This window comes from Acanthopagrus latus, chromosome 23, assembly GCF_904848185.1.
Source record: "Acanthopagrus latus isolate v.2019 chromosome 23, fAcaLat1.1, whole genome shotgun sequence".
NCBI classification, from domain to species: Eukaryota; Metazoa; Chordata; class Actinopteri; order Spariformes; family Sparidae; genus Acanthopagrus; species Acanthopagrus latus.
This window is the reverse complement of record NC_051061.1, coordinates 9,917,377-9,938,560: the sequence shown is the minus strand read 5'-3', so window position 1 is coordinate 9,938,560 and position 21,184 is coordinate 9,917,377. Positions and strand designations below refer to the sequence as shown.

The 21,184-nt window shown below is 40.1% G+C and overlaps 1 protein-coding gene across 1 annotated transcript; it reads left to right on the top strand.

The window, feature by feature from the left end:
• The first annotated feature begins 810 nt into the window (after window positions 1-810).
• slc17a7a (solute carrier family 17 member 7a) lies at window positions 811-19,911 on the top strand. Its single transcript, XM_037089302.1, has 13 exons — window positions 811-889; window positions 11,281-11,533; window positions 11,984-12,102; window positions 12,316-12,430; window positions 12,521-12,608; window positions 12,796-12,882; window positions 13,588-13,730; window positions 13,845-13,994; window positions 14,594-14,726; window positions 15,575-15,685; window positions 16,724-16,851; window positions 16,971-17,040; window positions 17,129-19,911. Exons 1-13 carry the CDS (start codon window positions 828-830, stop codon window positions 17,422-17,424), a joined length of 1,755 nt encoding a protein of 584 aa, XP_036945197.1. The 5' UTR covers window positions 811-827; the 3' UTR covers window positions 17,425-19,911.
• The last annotated feature ends 1,273 nt before the right edge of the window (window positions 19,912-21,184 follow it).

Here is a 21,184-nt window from a genome sequence, read left to right as displayed (position 1 = left end):
GAATAGTGAACTTCAGTGCTTGCTGTTTAATCATAAATGTTAGCAAAAGGATTATACAGTAAAAGGTCTGTTTATCATTTGGCATTGCAAGGCAAGAGAGCGGTGAGAGTGGAAACACTGAGGTCCCCGAAAACATGTTTTCCATCTTGTAGGAATATTAGAGAAGGTTGCTCATTTGCAAAACAATTACATCAACTAATGAAGAGATTCAACTATCTTTACTGACAAGTGAGCAAAACAACCACTTTAATAAAAACAAAAAATAAGAAAAATCATGATGGTAGCCAGTGTAGATTTTATTTGATCTTTACTTTAAATTCAGAACTCATTTGTGAACCTCATCATCTTCCATGTGTGTCACAGCCCACTTGGCTTTGGTTTACTGCCCCATTGGTGAGTTTGCCCTATATTGCCAGCTTCTTTTTAAATGTGTGCAGATTTAGCATTTTCACAAGGTGATGATAATTATCAATCATATTTTTAGACTCTAGATTAGACTCCATGAATTCATTTATATTCCCCGAGTCCATATGTCCAGTGAAGACCACAAGCTGTATGTAATTTTTTTTTCTGAAACCAGAAAGGCCTACACCTTTCTGCGGCCCATCTGTGAGGTGGAGGCTGGTGTGTGTGTGTGTGTGTGTGTGTGTGTGTGTGTGTGTGTGTGTGTGTAGGGAGGGATGAGAGAAGGATGAGATGATGGAGAGAGAGAGAGAGAGAGAGAGAGAGAGAGAGAGAGAGAGAGAGAGAGAGAACTGCGCGCGCTCAGGCAGGACAGGAGGGCGCGCGGGACATCAGCACACCGGCCGGGTCAAGAAGCTGCAAGGATGGAGATCCGACCAGACAGGTTTAAGGCGCAGGCGGGCAAAACTCTGGGGAAAATTCACAGGTACACACCTATTTTAAATATCCCTGCTCCACCCCTGACTTTCCCCATTTTCACGCTGTTTGCAGGGGATAGTTTTGTTGTGCGGGACGCAGCAGATCATCGTGCCGCGGGTTTCCATCCTCCGTCCTCCAACCAGTAACTCTGGTGTGGGGGGGAGGGAAAGTTTGTTCGTTACTGATTTTATCTGGGAAAAGAGGCGACTGATCGGTTTTAAAGCATGCAACATCATGTTGGGGCAAAAGTCCAGCTTTGCGCGGCGCATGGTTGAGGCAGAAGTGGCTGGGAAAATGCTCAAAGTGACGGAGAAGACGGAGAAGTGACTGTCATTTCACGCGTAGTTCATTTTTTTTGCAAAAGAAAACAAGCAAATTAAGACGGAGAGTACTAGAGTAGTCAATTATGGGGATGGTAATGTAAAAAGTGGGTAATTAATTCGCTACAGAACGCATGTGAGACTAAGTAGAGCGTTTCTCGTGGGGATTTGATGCTTTAGAGTACTTTTCTTATAAAAAATCATGAATGATGCTGTTGCTCTTGTCAGATTTGGCCCAGCTTTAAGTGGATTGAGTATATTGGAGTCTCAGGCGACAAGAAACTGTGGTTACATAATGTTTCCGTGCCTTTCTGGCACGGAATCAGATGGTACCACGCATTATCTATCTATCTATCTATCTATCTATCTATCTATCTATCTATCTATCTATCTATCTATCTATCTATCTATCTATCTATCTACTCCTGTATGTGTTTGAGCCATGAACTATGAGCTCTCTATTAAATTTACCAAATTTTTTGTTTTGTTTTTTACAACAAAATCAGTGTTGTAACCAGTTGGCTAGAAAGAGACAAAGCAACCATGATAATAGTTATTATCATTATTGAAACACAAAATTGAAGCATTAGTTGATTGGTCATCAGCAAAAACTTAATAGGCAACTATTTTCCCAAACGACAAATCTTTCCTAACAAAAAAACAAATATTGTGTGTTTCTTGCCTCTAGCTTCTCAGTTCATACATTTTATTTTGTCTTTGGTGATAGAAATTTGAATGTCTTTGGTTTGTGGGCTGTGGGTGGATAAAATATTTTTCTCACAATGAACTGTATGATTCTTTTTTCAGTTTCTGAAATAATTGCAGCTTTGTAGAAATTTAAGTAAATATGCACATCTGTGTCACATCTACAGCCTTTATATGATACACACTCTTAGTGATGGTTCATGATTAAGCCAACCTTGACCAGTTCATGTATGTGCACAGTGTCATTTTTAATGAAAATATTGACATATATTACACTTTATCACAAATGTGTTTCAGTGCTAGATGTATGTAAAATTGAATATCAGTACAAAAGTTGCAACCCTGAATGGTGCGCTAACAATATTTCAGTATAACAGAGAGATTAAAGACGCCGATAGAACCTCATGCAATAACCATCGCTTTAAGCTTTCGCTCTCTCAGGATTTGAGGTAGCAACCAAACGTATAAATCCCGTCCTGAAATAGCCTGTTTTTCAGTCCAGCTGTCGAGCCACGCAAATCCCTAAACTCTCCCCTCCCACTCACTCCATCCCAGCCCATGTCACTTCCTCCAGCCGCTCCCTCCACCTCCTCCTCTTCCTCCTCCTCCATCCCTCCATCCATCCATCCATCCATTGAGACACCAGCACAGACAAGTTTCACCCTATCGGGATGTCCCAGATTAATGGACATGTAAATCTCAGGCTTTTTCTCTGCTCCTGGTCATGAGCCACGCATGTGCACGGCCACAGCTGATGCCATGAGAGATGTGATGTATCAGATTGGATCCAGATTGGTTTTAGTGAGCGTTTCCTCGGCTTAGCCGGTGAACTCTGGTTTTATGTGGTTGCAGTGTTAGGCACTAAGCAATGGGTTCAGTAGGAAAAGTGAATATTTTGTGTGTTTATAAAAGTGTGCGTGTGTCAATATGATGCATCTTGCACACAGGACATCCCTGCACAGTGTGAGTAGATGTGTGTTTGTGTGCAATCTCACCACCTCTCAGACAAAATCCCTCCTGATGAAAGCAGCCAGGAGTTCATCTATTATTTAAACATTTTCTCCATCAGAATGCATCTCCTGTTTCTATATTAAACTCCACTAGGTAAGCATAAACTCCAGCACTGTAAGGTCAAGTGCACTCTACATCTCTACTTTCACTATTTCTGTTTTTTAAGATCCTCAAACCAATGTCTGAATGTTATCTTTTAATCTCCTCGTGCCAAGGAGCTACTTCACAGCACTGTATTAAATACAATCATTCTACATCTGTCCTCTCACCAATGTTTTGAATGTGCCTAAAAGTTTTTAATAGTATTCCTTTGTGCATCTCATAAAAATGCCACGTACCGGTATATTAAATGAATTGGCAGTTTGCGTCAGCAGGATCGCTCGGCCAAAAAGGGGCGAGCTTGTGTTTCACTATGCACAGGGCAATGCAGAATATAATAAGTAATTAATTTTTAATCCATTTTACTTGCAGTGGAGGGCTGCATTTTCAGTTAGCTCACAAGGTGGTCTTAAAAGTGATTTGAATAAAATAGTGAAATAGTAATGAGATTAACCTATGTTTAATTTCTTACCATTCAGAGTTTGGCAAAGTGCAAGAACTGAAAACCCTTTGGCATTTTATTTTATATCATCGTGTTCCTTTCAGTTTAAGAATAATCGTGAACCGTTGTTTTAAATATTGCACCACATTCTTGACATTAATACTTAAGAATGCCCAGAGACAGAGCAGCTTCGCCACTTGGCTTTGCTTCTCTGTGCATGTGTGCAATCAGAGGGGTTTCCTGATGAATAAGGGGGTTTGGATCACGTTTTTGGAAACCTGTGAAATGTAATACTGCAGCAAACTTACCTCAGTCACTTTTGCACAATGTACTGTAGGTAGTCTAATAACCACAGGTAAATATAAAACAAATCTACTAAACAGCAAGTGTGATGTAAAGTCTTAAAATCCGTTTTAACATATGACTAGCACAAATTAGTGTTGGGATCATGATGAATACAGTATACAATACAATGTTGTTTGATTGGAGCTGCAACAATTAATCAATCACTCAATTTGTTGTCAGCTGTTGAATTAATCGCTAACTATTCAATGTGAATGTTTTCTGGTTTCTTTTATCCTCTTTGACAGTAAAATGAACATCTTTGGGTTGTGGACAAAACAAGACATTTGAGGATAGAATCTTGGGCATTTGGGGAACACTTGACATTTTTCACCATATTATTGATCTAACAAATAATCATTTAATCGAGAAAATAATTGATGATTAATCAACGATGAGAAAAAAAATGACTGGTTGCATCCCTGATTGTGACAAAGGGCATAATAATGTTAAAGCGTTTTGACGACGCTTTAAGAAGACTACTGTGCTGCCAATCATTGTCATTGAGCCCGAAAACATTACACAGTGAATCCTGGGAGCCACATTTGAGACACATCTGTTTGTGTTCTCTCTCTTGATCTTGTGTCTGTCCGTCTGTCAATGCCAGAATGTCACTCACGCTACCTGAATTGTTGTACTGTGTGCAGGTTTATTGCAGAGTCTGCACAGATGATATATCTGTCAAGGGTTGTGCGGTATAACTAGTAACTCGTCCCGGTATAGGTCATTTCATATCCTGATAACGACAGATATCAAGATATATACACGTGACTCTCTCTATACTATTTGACATGATTCTTTCATAGGTGGTAAAAGAGGTTTTATATTATTTAAGTTATGTCCTGGTCTGGTCAGGTCTTTTCAAACCCAAACCACATCCATGTGACTGTAGAGTTCGTTTTGTCCTTCTTCTGTTTGGAATTATCTCATTTTGTGTCACGTTCCCTCTCGTCCATATTTGTTTGTGTTGCCTCCATGCAAATTTCCTGCCTGCGTCGAGAATGAAAAGCCTCGTCCAGTAGTGAAAGAAATTGCTGTAAAGAATGTGATCTTACAACACAATAGAAAATGAAATGATAAATAATTTTCCATTGTCACACAATATATATCATCATATCGAAAGACCTTAGATTTGTCAGAACCCAGCAGTTGCAACCGCTCAGTATTCTGAGTTGCTGGCAGCAATGATGTCTGTATCCACGACGTCAGGATTGCTTCCGTTTTTTTCAAGATATATCCACTGACCAGGCTCAGTCCATCATTACCTGTCTGGTAAATGCAGTGAGAAACTGTGTGTGCGTGTGTGCGTTTGTGTGTGTGTGTGCGTGCGTGCGTGCGTGCATGTCTGTCTGTCTGTCTGTCTGTGAGAGAGAGTGTACAGATGCAATCTGCACTTACTCAGTGATTGAGCCAGACTATGTGAGTATTTAGATAATATGTCTATGAAGGTCACACGTGTGGGCATTTGAACATAGTGCATAGTGTGTGTGTGTGTGTGTGTGTGTGTGTGTGTGTGTGTGTGTGTGTGTGTGTGTGTGTGTGTGTGTGTGTGTGTGTGTGTGTGTGTGTCCACAACAGGAGAGAGAAAAAAAAATGGTGTGACAGGATGGGGAGGAGGGTGTCTCCCTGGGTGACACAGTCCCACCGAGACCCAATCTGTTCACTTCAGGGAGAGTGAGAGATTGTGGAGGAAGGGGGAGACACCACTATCGAAATTACAAAAGAACTGCAGAAATTTCAGTTTGGAAATTAAAAAAATCCTCAAGCTGTTTGCCCATATTTCCAAACATCTGACCAACACTTAGAGCGTGAATAAGAATGTGGTTAAATCATCTTTAGACAAGAGCTCTGACATGAGGAACATGTTTCACACACGGCACAACACAGAATCAATTCAGTACATGGATGTGGACAAATGATGACCAGGGCGATTCGCATTATATAATATTTTCACTGTCAACCGCCCTCGCTGTCTCTCTTCCTCTCTATCATCCTCTTATGAGAGGATTACACAGGACTCTCTGTGAATTGGTGAATTTAATATACATGGTAAGAAGGGTCCTAGGTCACCAGGCAGCACGTGAGAGTCACAGTGTTGTTCTGTAACAGCTGATTTATTGTTGCAAAATCTCTTATTAGGAAAAATTGTAGATATTTTCTCACTAATTAAAAGTGAATATAAAAGAATAAATACAAAAAATGTATTGACTAAATCGATTGTCACTCCCCCGCGACCCTGCAGAGGATTAAGCGGCGTACATATAATGTACAGATGATGGATGGATGGATGGATTGTCACTCCTTTCACCTGCAAATGATGAATGATACAGTGAAATATGAGATATGAGATATTTTCTGAGACAGTTATCGTACCTCATACCACTGCATCCCTATTTAGCACAGGGGTCAGAGGCTTCAGTGATTACTTGGTTATTCAGATGTTCAAGTAGTCGATCAAGACAATTCATCAGCAACTACTTTGAAAATCAAACAGTTTTAATCATGTTTAAAGCAAAAATGCCAAAACATGTTTGTTACAACTCACCAAATGTGAGCTATATAAAAACATTATCTTGAGTATACCTGTCACTGATTAATTGTTTAATCATACCGAAAAGAGTAAACTTGTTGGCTCTGTCAGATTGGCTTTGTACGTTCCGTGTCAGCTTGTTTTGGGTTGAACTTTGCTTCCCCATGCTCAGGTGAAACGCCTATATGAGCTCAGTTTGAGGTGTAAATGGTTCGTGAGTGTCCGCTGAGCCTGTTACTATTGTAATTATATTTCAGAGAGCCTGAGGTCACGGGACTCCTGCCTGCTCATTGCTCTCTCGCTCATTAATTGTGCCAGCTGAGACCAATCAGAAGCTATATCGGCTGAGTGGCCGTGAGCCTCACACAAAAGCAACATCTTTTTCTCTATTTTGCCTAATTTCTCTCACAGAACTAGGAATTTTTACCAACCAGAACAAAAGTACCAGTGAGTCCTTTTATTATGACATGAAAACACTAGAAGAGGGAGACACCCAGTCAGTCAGCCATTTTCAGAGACTTACACACGCATTAGTGTGAGATTGCCCTTTAGTGGGAGGCATCTGTAATTAACGGTAATTTTTGCTGTGGGCTAGCCTCGTTAGCTGGTAGCGTATGTGTAGGTGTCAGGCTGCAATCTGTCGTGAGTTTTAATGAGGATCCTCCTGCACCCTCCACTAACTCTGAAGTAGGATACTGCGCTCCACTCAGGGGGCAAGTCAGCACATTTGTTCAGTACAGAGAGGACAGCAATGTGAGCATGGCCGACTGACTTGACAGAAAAACTGTACACACCTTCCCTCCTTTTTGTCACGTCTGCTTTTTGATCAACTTATTGCTTTGATTGACAGAACTAGTAACAGTTTCATCTTTCTATTTCTTGTGTTATGTACAGTTTTGTAAGTGTCCACGAGCCAGTGCACGTACTATCAAATAAATGTCACATGCTTGCATTTGCTGTAGCTGAAACAACACTGACTTTATATAATTTTAGTACCTGTAAATCTCCTGTTTATACAAAAGTACCAAGGCACTTCCATATATGCTATCTCTTCAATTGGACACTCTTGGATGAGTGCACTTCTTTAAACTTCTTGCATGTACATTTACCATCTAATTCCATAACATAGTTTCAATGTAAAGGGTCACATTTGATGCACAGTTTTTCTATGATGTTGAGTCAATGAGTATAAATTTAATATCTAGATGTGTGACTTATTACAGGAGACAGAATAGACCCTTTTCAGAGCATCATTTTGACTTGTCAAAGCAGGAAAAGCCCTGGTGGAGTTTCTAGAATGAATTATGGCTACATTTCATTTAGCTGAACTCCTTCCAGGGCTCTGGTACTGTTCATGACTTACTGGGACTCTTAATAGAAATAGAATGGAGCCATCCCTAATTTTTCTTGGTCATACCTGGGCTATTCCTGCTTCGAAAAGTCAAAATGTCTTCAGTGAAAGAGGTCTATGACCAACTTGAAATGCACTACTGTTACATAATATTTTAGTAATTAAAACTTGAAAAATACTGTGTTCATGCAAAAGTGTCCCTTAACTTTAATATGTAATTTAATATGTAAAATATGGTGTATATATGTATATTTATGTATATGTGCATGTATATATGTATATATATATATATATATATATATATATATATATATATATATATATATATATATATATATATATATATATATATATATATATATATATATATATATATATATATATATATATATATATATATATATATGTGTGTGTGTGTGTATATATATATATATATATATATATATATATATAAAAAATGTTTGATTTAAAACATAAAATGACTGCATGTTAAGTAAAAGCAGCCTCATTTATAAAAGGTCTAACACAAACTGAATCATAGGGGCAGCATGAACTCAACAGTGTGTGTCGTGATATAGGGAGCCGCATGCTAAACCACGCCCGGCGTTAGTCTGTCCCTCCATATTCATTTCCGGAAGTAAATCATTTTTGTAATCCTAATCTGAATGTTGTGACAGATTAAGAGAGAGAGAGAGAGCGAGAGAGAGAGAGAGAGAGAGAGAGAGAGAGAGTTGGTTGGAGGGGAGACAGCCTCTCTAATCTCTTACAATGTTGCTTAGCAAAGTATTACTCTCCTCTTGTCCATTGTGTTTTACTTGAGTAGTAGAATATATATTATGATACATCCAAGTTTAATTGACGCATCATTAAACTGGCACATGTTTTATCTTTGTTTGTTCATTGACTGATTGCATGGACATATAAAGAGATTATGCAGAGTCTGCTGTGTGGAAGTGGGGGAGGGTGTGAAATCCACATGCATAGCTAAGAAATGAAACAACTGGATGGATGAGACTGTAGCTCTATGCAGAGATGCAGAGAGAGAGGCGAACAGATAGATAGATAGTGACAGATTATGGTGTAAAAGCCAGACTGAATTATTTATCCACCCAAAAACACATCAATAATTAACCAGTGTCAGAGTCTGACTTGTCTTTTGGCGTGCGTGAATAAGTGATCTCGGAGGTTCAGTGTGCTGCAAAAGAGAGATGAAATGTCTTGAATGGTTGCATGGAAAAGCAGAGCCGCGTTGAATGCAGTAAACACTGGTTTCTTTTTCAACATATTAAGGCTCAAATTTGAAACAACTTTTGAAAAATGCAACAATCCTTTCATCACATGGAACAAATCCTTGTGGTGATTGTGCCTGTTTTTGAGCATAATTCTCCAGCTCACTGACTAACTGGATCAGCCCAATGGAAAGCGGACGGCTGACACACAACCGTGTATCACTATGAGCTCAAACCTACCCCAAAACTCATACACACAGGATAAAACATATATACACTAGATAGTGTGGCAGTGTGGGCAATTTAACTGCAGAAAAATGCTGTATGCGTGTGTGAGTGTTTAATAGTGGGGGGTGTTGTTGAGAGTATGGAGGTTATAGTACACAGATGGTCGCTCTCCTGACTTCTCTGTTTGACTTCTATGGAAAAAAGTGGCACTCGCCATTCGACAAAATGGTCTCACACAAACAGCCTAAAATAACAAGAATCTGTGGTCTCTTTTAAGACAAACTGATAATAACTAAAATAGTTGCTTGGTTGACATTTGGTTGTAAATATTTCTGCTTTCTACAAAACCTTTCAGTTAAAGGACATATGGACATATATGCATTTTTGTCTATTTGTGCACCCACACACCCCATTCGAAGTACCTTTAAAGTTTAAACACACAAGCCTGTCCATTCAGTCATATGATATGATTAGATGTCTGTCTCCTGAGAGAGTGGACATCTTAAACTGCACCAGTATGGCAGCAGGTCCCAGGCATGCTAAAGAAGCGGTCATTGGGGGAATGTGCTGTCGTAGCTAACTCTGCTCCTCGGCTAGTGACAGCTGCTTCCACACACTGGGACACGCTGAGTCAGACACGACCCCAACATGGTGCACATTGTCTGCATGGAAGTGTGCCTGTGTGTGTGTGTGTGTGTGTGTGTGTGTGTGTGTGTGTGTGTGTGTGTGTGTGAGTGAATGTGGGGGTGTGTGTGTGAGTGAATGTGGGGGTGTGGGCGTGCAGGCGCAGGGGCGTACATGCATGTGTGTATCAAATTCTGCAGTGAAAAGACATGCACCATGCACAAAGAGCTGGTAAATAATCCTTGCAACAGACTGAATATAATGTTTGCAGATCACCGTGTTACCTGTATTTCAATCTTGTATGTACAAACAAATTTATTGTTAAAGCGTAGCTCACCTGAACTGATAATGTTCCCGTACTCCAAGGAATTTCGAGCCACCGTCTCCATGATACATTTGTTTTTTGTCCCTCAAGGAGGTGTCACCTGACTGGAACCTCTCCCCGTTTCCACCTTTTTCATGGCAAATACTTCTCTGTGTCCCTGTCTTTTTTTGCAAGAGAAATGCCAATCTAGGTTTTAGTACTTGGTGCAATATGTAAGATATGGCCCAAATTTTTCTTTTAAACATTCAAATGTGAAGAAGGTGTTGACGTTATGTCAAAGATATCAATGTATTGAGCTGTAGAGGTGACTACTGAAGTTAGCAGGCTAATCAGCAACCTCTGGCCACATCCTGTCTTGTAATACCACTTTGTATGAGCAAGAGGCAATGGTCCAATAGTAAACCCCCGCAGTTTCAAAATTCAACAGAAACATATTAACACAACAAAACAGTCTTGGTTTCTCTTTCCACAATCACATCTGTTTTGTTCTAAATAAATCCTAAATTCACAGAGTACAACATGAAATCATTCCAGCATTACACACAGTTTCCATGCGCCCGCCTCTGATGCCCAACTTTTTCTCACTTTCCATCTGCCTAGTTTTCTAATCCCTGAAGTCATAGTCCTGACTGGAGTGGCTATATATCACCTCTGTACTGTACAGACTGACCTCCATCGGTCTCAGAGGCTGTGTTCAGTCCCAGTCTGGTGTCCAGCTGTGTGCACTGGGAGCCCAGATGAGCTAAGGCCCTTTGTTTGCAATAATTGGCCCCATGGCCTGAGGCTGCAGTCCAAGCAAACCCCAGTCAACTAATATGGCCACTAGCTCTACAGCTAACAGAGCTTACTTCCAAACAGCAGCTAGTAGCTACAGCCACACCTAACTACAGCAAGGAGTGTGGTGAGCAGCAGTTAGTATTAAGACATATAATTTTGGAGCTACCATTGAATTCTGGTCACAGCCAACAAATTATACCGTTAAATGAGCAGGTATTGCAACCGAACCATGTATCAACTTCTTTTAAGTGACAACAACCAGAATTGTGTCCTTCTTGCGCATAATCCAAATCAGGCAGTGTAAAGAATCAATATTAAAGAGGCATGATAACTTCACTGTTAGATCATGTTTGCAGCGGCTGGTTCGTAGCTCTCCCCTCCTGCACCATCTCTCAGTCTTTCCATCTGCTCTCAGGCTGATCGAGAAGCGGCAGCCCAATGGAGAAACCATTGAGTTATCGGCGGAGGGTCGTCCTGAGCTGGTGGAGGAGAAGGAGATGCCGGTGGTTGACTGCACCTGCTTTGGCTTGCCGAGGCGGTACATCATCGCTATCCTGTCTGGCCTAGGATTCTGTATTTCTTTTGGCATCCGGTGCAATCTGGGTGTGGCCATAGTTAGCATGGTCAATGACCACACTGTCTACAAAGGCAACAAGGAAGTGCTTGTGGTAAGTGTCAAAACCAAAATCAACGCCTGTCTGTCTTTGATACAGATGTTTGCACTGGCAGACAAACCTCACACATGTGTTTGTGTTTCTCTCTGATCTGCTTTATCTCTGCTCAGGAGTTGAATGATGCCAAGATTTTTCTAAAAGAAAGAAACAAATGACAGTTAAACACTGATCTCTGGCCACGTGTACTTACGTTAACATGAGCGATAAAATGTAAGCATGCAGTACATTTGGGAACTGAAAAAATGTTTTGTTAATGGATTACTATACCAAAATTTTACCAAATACATGTTGCAAGCTAAGAGTCCATCAAAACAAAATGAGTTGCGTTCAGGTACCTTTAATGACTGCATTTCTGAACAGAAGTTCTGATCAAACATACAATCTGTGTTTTGAAGGGAGGATTTTTTCATTTAAGTTTAACTGATATATCTTCTTTTTCTCCAGGCTGCACAATTCACCTGGGACCCTGAGACAGTGGGGATGATCCATGGCTCCTTCTTTTGGGGCTACATCGTCACACAGATCCCAGGGGGCTTTATATGTCAAAAATTTGCAGCCAACAGGTGAATACCTTCACATTCATTACAACTTCTCCAGTACGTAGCTGTTCTAGGTCTACTTCTACTCTGGTCTACTTTTAATTGATCAATTGAACAATTAGGTAATTGTGCTGGGTTTGAAAAAGTAGACTAGGCATTTGTTTCTTCTTCTTTGCTGCTATCTTTGCAATTAAATATTCAGTCTGAGGCTGCTTGTTTGTCTTTTTTGTGTTTAAGAGTATTTGGCTTTGCCATAGTGGCCACATCCACCCTCAACATGTTGATTCCGTCTGCTGCTCGCTGCCATTACAGCTGCGTCATACTGGTCAGAATATGCCAAGGCCTTGTTGAGGTAAAGCATGTGTCCATGTACACAGACTTTGTGAGACTTTTCCTACTTGCTTGAGAATGTTACACTGAATGTTCCACTTGTGCCCTTCAGGGTGTATCATACCCAGCCTGCCACGGGATCTGGGCAAAGTGGGCGCCACCTCTTGAGAGAAGTCGATTAGCCACAACAGCCTTTTGTGGTAAGGTTTCACACCTCACTGACATTTTTTTTAGTAGAAATCTTGTGAGACAAGTTTTGTAGGTCATGCCGATGGAGCCACTCGAGGGTTCTGGACGTACTGATTTCCATTACCACCAAATATATATCAGACATTTTGAGAAATTATTATTTGTTTATAAGGAAAAATGTGTCTCTTGCCTCCTAAGGATCCTATGCAGGAGCAGTGGTGGCCATGCCTTTAGCTGGGGTGCTGGTGCAATACTCTGGGTGGCCCTCAATATTCTACGTCTATGGTTAGTATCCTCACATTCATATAAATGTTTGCTTACTACAGAGTTTTTGCAGTCGACTCATATATACTGAAGGTCCAGTGTCTAGGATTTAGGGACAGAAATGGAATATATACAATCCATGATTGTGTTTTCATTAGCATATGATCTACTTAGACTGTTCATAACCTTAGAATCTTTAATATATGCAGAGTCAGCGGGTCCACCATGTCGCACAACCATGTTTTTACAGAAGCCCAGAACTGACACACCTAAGCTTGGCTCTGGAGAGGGCCTTTTGTGTTTTGTTTTGCTTTGTTTTGTTTTGTAGGGGAAGGCAAGATGAGGGCTGTTCAGTTGGTTGAAATCTGCAACCTCGCTGCTTGATGCCACTAAATCCTACACACTGGACCTTTAATTCTTACACTAGCACTCCTCAGTTTAAATGCAAAAAAAAAAAAAAATCCAGATCTATCAACTAGTGTGTTTCTGTTACTCACAATCAAGAATGAATGGTAGCGATTTGGTGTGAATCTTAAGATTGTATGTGTGTATGCATCAGGTGCTCATGTGTAGATTCTTTATTGCTAATCTTTTCTTGTGTCACCAGTAGCTACTTCTCCTTTTCTCTCTTCCTCCCTCACCACTTTAATCTTGTTCTCTTTCTAGTACTCTTTCTCTACTGTACTCATGTCTGTGTGTTTCGTTTTCTCCCTCTTCCTCTCCCAGGCAGCTTTGGGATATTCTGGTATTTGTTCTGGATTCTGGTGTCGTATGAGAGTCCCGCAGCCCATCCCACCATCACACCAGAAGAGAGGAAGTACATTGAAGATGCAATTGGAGAATCTGCTTCATTTCTGAATCCTCTCCATGTATGGTTCTGTATGACATTTATGTGTGGCGTATCAATATTTAGCCTAGACAGAAACACAGCTCCCTGTGGATGTACTGGATTTTAGTAACATCTCATTCCTTTTGGTGTGCAGAAATTTAAAACCCCATGGAGACACTTTTTCACCTCCATGCCAGTCTATGCCATCATTGTGGCCAACTTCTGCAGGAGCTGGACCTTCTACCTGCTACTCATCAGCCAGCCGGCCTACTTTGAAGAAGTCTTTGGCTTTGAGATCAGCAAGGTGAGATTAGATTATCTATATATCTACACAGATGAAAGTTTGAGTTTTTGTAGTCATACAATTGGCGTATGCCTACAGCTACATTCATCTGCTGTATCCAACTGCAACTTTAAGGTTAAGGTTTCACTTGGAGTTAAATGGAAATTCTGGTATTTTTCTTCCTGGTGGTGACTATGGGTCAAAATAACAATGCACTAATCACTTCATTTCAACAGTTTTATGCTAAATGTAACTTTATTTTGAGATGAGAGCTTTTATGAGTGCTTTAACAGGCCTGCAAATTTCTTTGATATTGTTAATATTATTATTAACAATTATTATTATTATTATTATTATTATTATTATTATATTATTATCATTCAGATCACATTATCTCAATTCAGTTTAAAGGAGCACTAATCAACGTGAACATTTAATAATATCCAGACTGATGTGCTAGTATCAAAAAATTGTACTTGGATGTCAGGGAAAAATGTACTTCAATAGGTGATTTACAATCATTTTCTGACTCCCATTGTCTCTAATACTAATGAAAACACTGTTCTTGTGTCGCTTTCTCTCACTCACATATACATTACCTCTGCTCTTTCCTCGATCAGGTGGGCATGGTGTCAGCTTTGCCCCATCTGGTGATGACAATCATCGTGCCCATCGGAGGCCAGTTGGCAGACTACCTGAGAACACACAACCTGATGTCCACCACCAACGTCAGGAAGCTCATGAACTGTGGAGGTGAGCGTGTCAAACAGTAAAGGGTAACAGTTAGAGGATGGTGAGGAGGGATAAAGAAAAGAGGGGAAAAGAAAGCTCAAGACACTTCATTCTGAATAACGCACTAAAACTGCCTGAGTGTAGAATTTCTCACATTTATGACAAAAAAGGTATGAAAAAAATAGCACTTGCTGCTTGAGTAGAGAGATAGACCTTGAATGTTTTAAGATGCTACAGAAATAAATAGTGCATTCACTGTAAAAGACAAACTACTGACCAAACTCAATAAAATATTGATTCACTTTGGGCTGAAGACAAAAAGTTGCAGTTTCAGTAACTGAGAGTCCGCCACAAAGGATGAAAGAAACATCTCCAGCTCTTAAAGTAAACTCGACATCTGTCTGGACAAAGTGAGGCTGAAATGCATAAATCAGTTAAGCCAAACTGTCTTCATCTTGTCATCAGGTAGAAATTAAGATAGCATGTCACCACAAACTACAACAATGACACTTTCTTAGCGATGAGAGGAATGCAAGTGTGAATTTTATAGATGTGTTTGTCTATGATTGCCATAATTCCCCTGAAAGTGAAGGACCTATAATGACAAATTGTCCGACACTCAGCAACTCTCTTTCAGAGTGTCTGAAATGCAGCAGCTGCTAGGATTCAAATCCTATTAACATTTTAGCACAGCTTACATGTTGTATCATTGTTTCTTCTGCCTGTGCATAAACACATGAACCATGTTCAACATATTTACAATGCGCTGTAACAAAACTATTAAAGGATCACCATTGCTTGTTGAGACAGCGTACATAGCTATGGATAGTGATGGTGTTTGATTTGTTTTTTGGATGGATGTGTTTCAGGTTTTGGGATGGAGGCCACTCTCCTGCTGGTGGTGGGATACTCTCACTCTAAAGCTGTTGCTATTTCCTTTTTGGTCCTTGCTGTGGGTTTCAGTGGATTTGCTATCTCAGGTAACAGATGTTATAAAAATGTTTGATCTTTGATCAGATCTCCACATTTTAGGAAATCTTTGTGCACACTGTCTTGCAGAGAATTATGGGAAGATTGATTCCACACCCATATCTGTCTCTTTAGCCAGAAGTTAGTTAGTTTAGTTAAGACTGACAACAACATCAACAGATTAAAATTATATAATGTAAAATAAGTGATTGCAAATATTCATCTCCTTTAAAGTGACTGGCCTAATTCAACAGAGGTCCAGCCAGTTGGTGCTTGTAGTCTCACAGTTAGTGAAATGGAGATCACCTGAGAGCAATGAATGTGTCCCAAGTGATTGTAATATAAAGACACTTGTAACTGGAAGGTGTAGTCACTGGTTAATCTGTACACTTGGCTACAATTACACCATAAAGACAAACGAATACTCCAGGTAACATAGAGAAAAGGTTATTGAAATATATGAGGAAGAGTTGTAACGGTAGATGGTGAAAGTGAATGCAGCAAAATACAGGGTGATTCTGGAGGACAACCTGATTCACTGATTCCTAATCCTGATTAGGACTTAATTTCCAGCAAGACAGTGACCCGAATCATACAGCAAAAGCACAGAATTTGATTAAAGACAACAAGGTGAATGTTTTGGCATGGCCAAGTCAAAGCCCAGACCTCAGTCCAATAGAGAATTTGTGGCTGGACTTGAAATGGGTTGTTCATGGTCACTATGCAGCCTGACAGAGCTTGAGCAGTTTTGCAAAGGAGAATGGAGTAAAATTACAATGTCCAGATGTAGACGCCTGACTGAGACCTAACTGCACAGACTCAGTGCTATGATTGAGGCCAACATTACATCTACTAAATACTGACTTACAATAAATCACTTACAATTAATTACTTATATATTTTTAATTATTTGACCTTATAAAAAAAAGCTTAATACAGGACCTTTAACACTGGTGAGGGATGACTTGGCCTCATGATGATCAAAATTGCCACAGTAAATCAATTCCCCTATTGATTTCTCTTAACTCTCTTGTCATGTGAAATCTCAGGATTCAATGTCAATCACTTGGATATCGCTCCTCGATATGCCAGCATACTCATGGGAATCTCAAACGGGGTGGGAACATTATCTGGAATGGTGTGTCCTCTCATAGTGGGAGCCATGACCAAACACAAGGTAAAAAACATTTACTTGTTTTGACTTTGTAATTCTGTGCATAAAGTTTCAAAGTTTAAATATTTAATGGGAAAGGAGAACATACTCTTTATGTTTCATAACTTTTCACATCATTTCAGACACGCGAGGAGTGGCAGGGAGTCTTCTTAATAGCTTCCCTCGTTCATTATGGAGGGGTGATTTTTTATGGTATGACATCACTTTTATGTATAGTGTTTGGAAAAACATGTGCAGGGGACCCCAGTCTAAACTTTGATCTTCTATTTTTTCTTACAAGGAATCTTCGCATCAGGAGAAAAGCAGTCATGGGCGGACATAGAGGACACCAGCGAGGAGAAGTGCGGTATCATCGATGAGGATGAACTGGCCAATGAGACAGAGGAGATGTACCGCGGAGGCGGGCAGTATGGAGCCATGAGCCAGCCGGTCGTTGGTTCCAACGGAGGAGGGGCCGGTGGAGGAGGAGCTGGGGCTGGATGGGTGTCGGACTGGGATAAGTCTGAGGAGTATGTGCAGCCACCTGGATACAACTCATACATGTATGGGGGAGAAGAGGAGAGGGAGCTGACATAGAAGATTGAAGTCATACAAGTTTTTCAAAAACAACATAAAGAAAGGAGAAAGATTGTTTTGGGAAAAGGGATTGTAAGAAAGTCACTGCTATACTGACTGGACCTGCTGTGCGCTTTTGTGCAATATTTACAGTTGCACATTTCAAAAGTATGGATCTGATCCATTCCATTGTCACACCTGTGTATGTGAGTTTGTGTTTGTGTGTGTACATGTGTGCGTGTGTTTAGGTATGTGCATGCTGGCGTTGCAGCGGTTCATGTACACAAACACATACAGTATTCATCTGCAAAAACTGAGCTCATCTCCCAGACTTCCTTCCTGGTCCTGAGCTCATTGTGATTGGTCAGGAGTTGTGTTTCCATCACTGAGGAGATATGTGTGTGTGTGTGTGTGTGTGTGTGTGTGTGTGTGTGTGTGCGTGCGTGCGTGCGTGCGTGCGTGTGTGCGTGCGTGCGTGCGTGCGTGTGTGTGTGCAGAAGTGTGTGACTTTTTGCCTGTACAGCAACTCTCTCAAGCCACTGGCATTGTGTTATGTTTAAAATTTTATGTGTAATCCACACATTTACTTATTTGCTGGGAAGGCATCCTTAGGTCCTCAGTTTTGAAACATAAACCTTTAAACCTTACAACACTGTCCAAATTTCTAAATACAACATGTGATGTCCCAACTGTACATTGCTCACACTCGTTTGTCTAGAGTATATCACACGCAAGGCTCTCAGATGTATAGAAATCATATCAGTTCAGCAATAATATAATGCACACACTAAACGCAGCCATGTCCAGCCATTGGTGATGCATCCAGTTGTTTTCCTCTACCACTGAAACATACGTTTCTGAAGCATGCATAGTTCTAGTATGCTTGCACGTGGTAGATAACATGGGTTCATTTATTAGTCATGTTTTAAACTACTTTCAAACTATTCACTCGAAGAGGAAAAAGGTGCTTACATGTTGTATCAGTCTGTGTTTATGTGTGTGTAAAGCTGTTAAAGCCTGTGTTACAACAGGCTCCCCTTTGTGTGTGTGTGTATGTGTGTGTGTATTTGTGTGTTTGAATGTGCAAAGGTGTGTGTGTGTGAACTTGTGCACAAAGCTGCATGTGGTGTCTAGCTGAATCTCACCTGGGTCTGACCTAACTAGGTCACGTCCACGGGTCATGGGTCACAGGAGTAATCATGTAGCATTTGTGACTTTCCACTTGGTGTGTGTGCCCCCATTAGAGAGGTGGCCCAGAATGACAAGTAGAGTGTAATAGTTGCTTAACCAGTGAGCAACAACAGTTATATTATTCCCAGGCATCACAGCACGTGCTGCCTCTGCTTCTGCCTTTTTTTTCTGTGTCTCTGTGGCCGCCTCACCCTTTGTCCTCCTCCCCTGTATGTAACAGGATGTTCCCTGGCTTCTCCTCTCTGTGCAGGCTGTCTTTAGTACCTACATGTCAGTCATGTTTGAATTGGTGGGTCAGAGCTTTTCAGATTGCCTATGTGTGTGTGTTTGTGTGACAGTGAGTGTGTCGCTGTGTTGGGTGCAGGTGCTAAAACATTGTGCGGTGAGCATGTTTCAGTGAACACAGCAGTTGCAGTACCCCGCCATCCCTCTCTTCCTTTTACATACAAACACACAGGGTGATAATTCAATGCTTCAACTACTTTGTGGAAGTAAGGTGGGATCTGCAAAAATCTATTATCATGCATTAATAGAGGGTGTGGTGAGATTTCATAACAATCATGGCCAATCACACCAGCTCCTCTAATGCCCTTTAAAATAAGCACCCTCTCCATCTCGACGCACTGACAGCTGGGTAATGGAGTGGAGGGTCCAGAGGGGCTTCTCCTGAGAGAGCACTAGCACTCTCATACAGGAGAGGAGCTGTCATATTGTACAAGCCTCACAGTTTAGCTCTTTGCGTCTGTGCATACAATAAATAAAGCCAACATACTCAGACATGAATTGACATGTGCATGCAAGCACGCACAGACACACACACACAAACGCAATTTTGTGCGTGTGCTCACAGGTCATGTCAACACACAAGTAATGTTTTGAAATTTAAAAGAACATTTGCAGAAAGCTCTTCACCAGATCTATAATCTATTTTAACTTACAGAGGGTTTGTGATTTGAGCTCAATTTTGAGAAAGAAAAATACACTGCTGGAATGTCAAAAAAATGTTATTAATTGAAACGAGGGTCTAATGGTAAAATGTGCTGGTATGTCAATAAAGGATTTTTCAAATGTGATTTAGGCATATTACAATTTCTTTTGAGTGAAATGTCTATAAGACACGAATGATTATTCCTGTGAACAATTTCATTTTTAATTGTTGTGTCGGTGTATTTTTAATCAAGTTTCTCTTTGTCTCAGTTATTGGATGTTCCAATGTTGTCCTCCTCCCTCTTGATGAAATGTATGGTGGGAATCAGTGTAAAGAAAATAAATCAAATAAAAAAAAGGAAATGATCATATTTAAAAATGAAAAATATAGAAAAATATTCTATGTATAAAAGATGTATATGTGAGATTTCCATGTGTATAATAAAATTTAAGCAATTTAAGATGGTGTCACTATTTCAGCTCCATCATGTCATCAGGATTTATCACCTACAGCATCATGATGCAGTAAATTGGTGTTGTTGGGTTGTTGGATTTATTTATTTATTTATTTATTTATTTTACCTCATTACAGCGCAATGTCAGTGCTCTGTCTTTCTCTCAGGACAGATGGATGCAGGATTATCTCCGTGATTTTAGGCAAAGATTAGAAAGGAGAGCAGATGCACTCAGTGGGAGAGTGAGGGAGAAACATGGACGTCACAGTAAAGGGAAGTGTGGTTGACGGGGCAGAGGGTGGGGCATGTGAGTGTCCAGTGCAGTGCGACTGAAACTAAACATTTAAGAAGCACTTGAAATCAATATTCAACGATTCTTTAAAACATAATTAGCGATACTGTTTCACTAATTATTCTCTTACTTTTTATTGTTTGTTTGTTTGTTTTTTTTAGCGTCAGTTTTTGGCTAAAATAATATCTCATTTGAGTGATGTGAATAATATTACACGATAATACAATAATAATAACACAATAATAATATTACACAGATGAAGCCCCTCTCGAGATTGTTATGATCCACTTATCATATTTATTTTATAATAAGTTCGTTTCTGCCTTCTTCAGTTTTGTCTTTATTTTGAAACAGTTCACTCTGGGGTCTTCACGCGATCATATCTGCACTGGCGCTTCTTTGACGAATTGAATGTAGTGTTGCAGCTCCTTGTTGTGACCACTAGAGAGCGGTAAACACTCACGAGTCTACATAGTCGTTAGCCCTAAACTGCCCAGACTCTGGTATGAACGTCTCTAGAGGTAAACTGGCCCTTAAATTGTTATTAAAACTGCGCCTGGGATTGATTATAGCTGTTTCAAATAATGCAGTCACCACTGTGACGAATATTAACTTTGTTATTTACAATAATAATATTAATAAAAATTAACTGTATCTCTAGAAAATTAAACTGATCACACCAAAAACAGTTATTATAACAGCTCCAAAATAATACAGTCATTACCTATATCAAATGAAAATATCTTATTTATTTTTGTATTATCTTATAGTTGACTGTATTCTTATTTATAACGACTATACTGATTAAATGTATCATGCTACATAAGTCACTAATTAAATACTGTATTGTAGTGTCGTGCTGTCACCACTCGGTGGCAGTGAACACGCATTAAATGTATGGTCTCATGTAAACTCC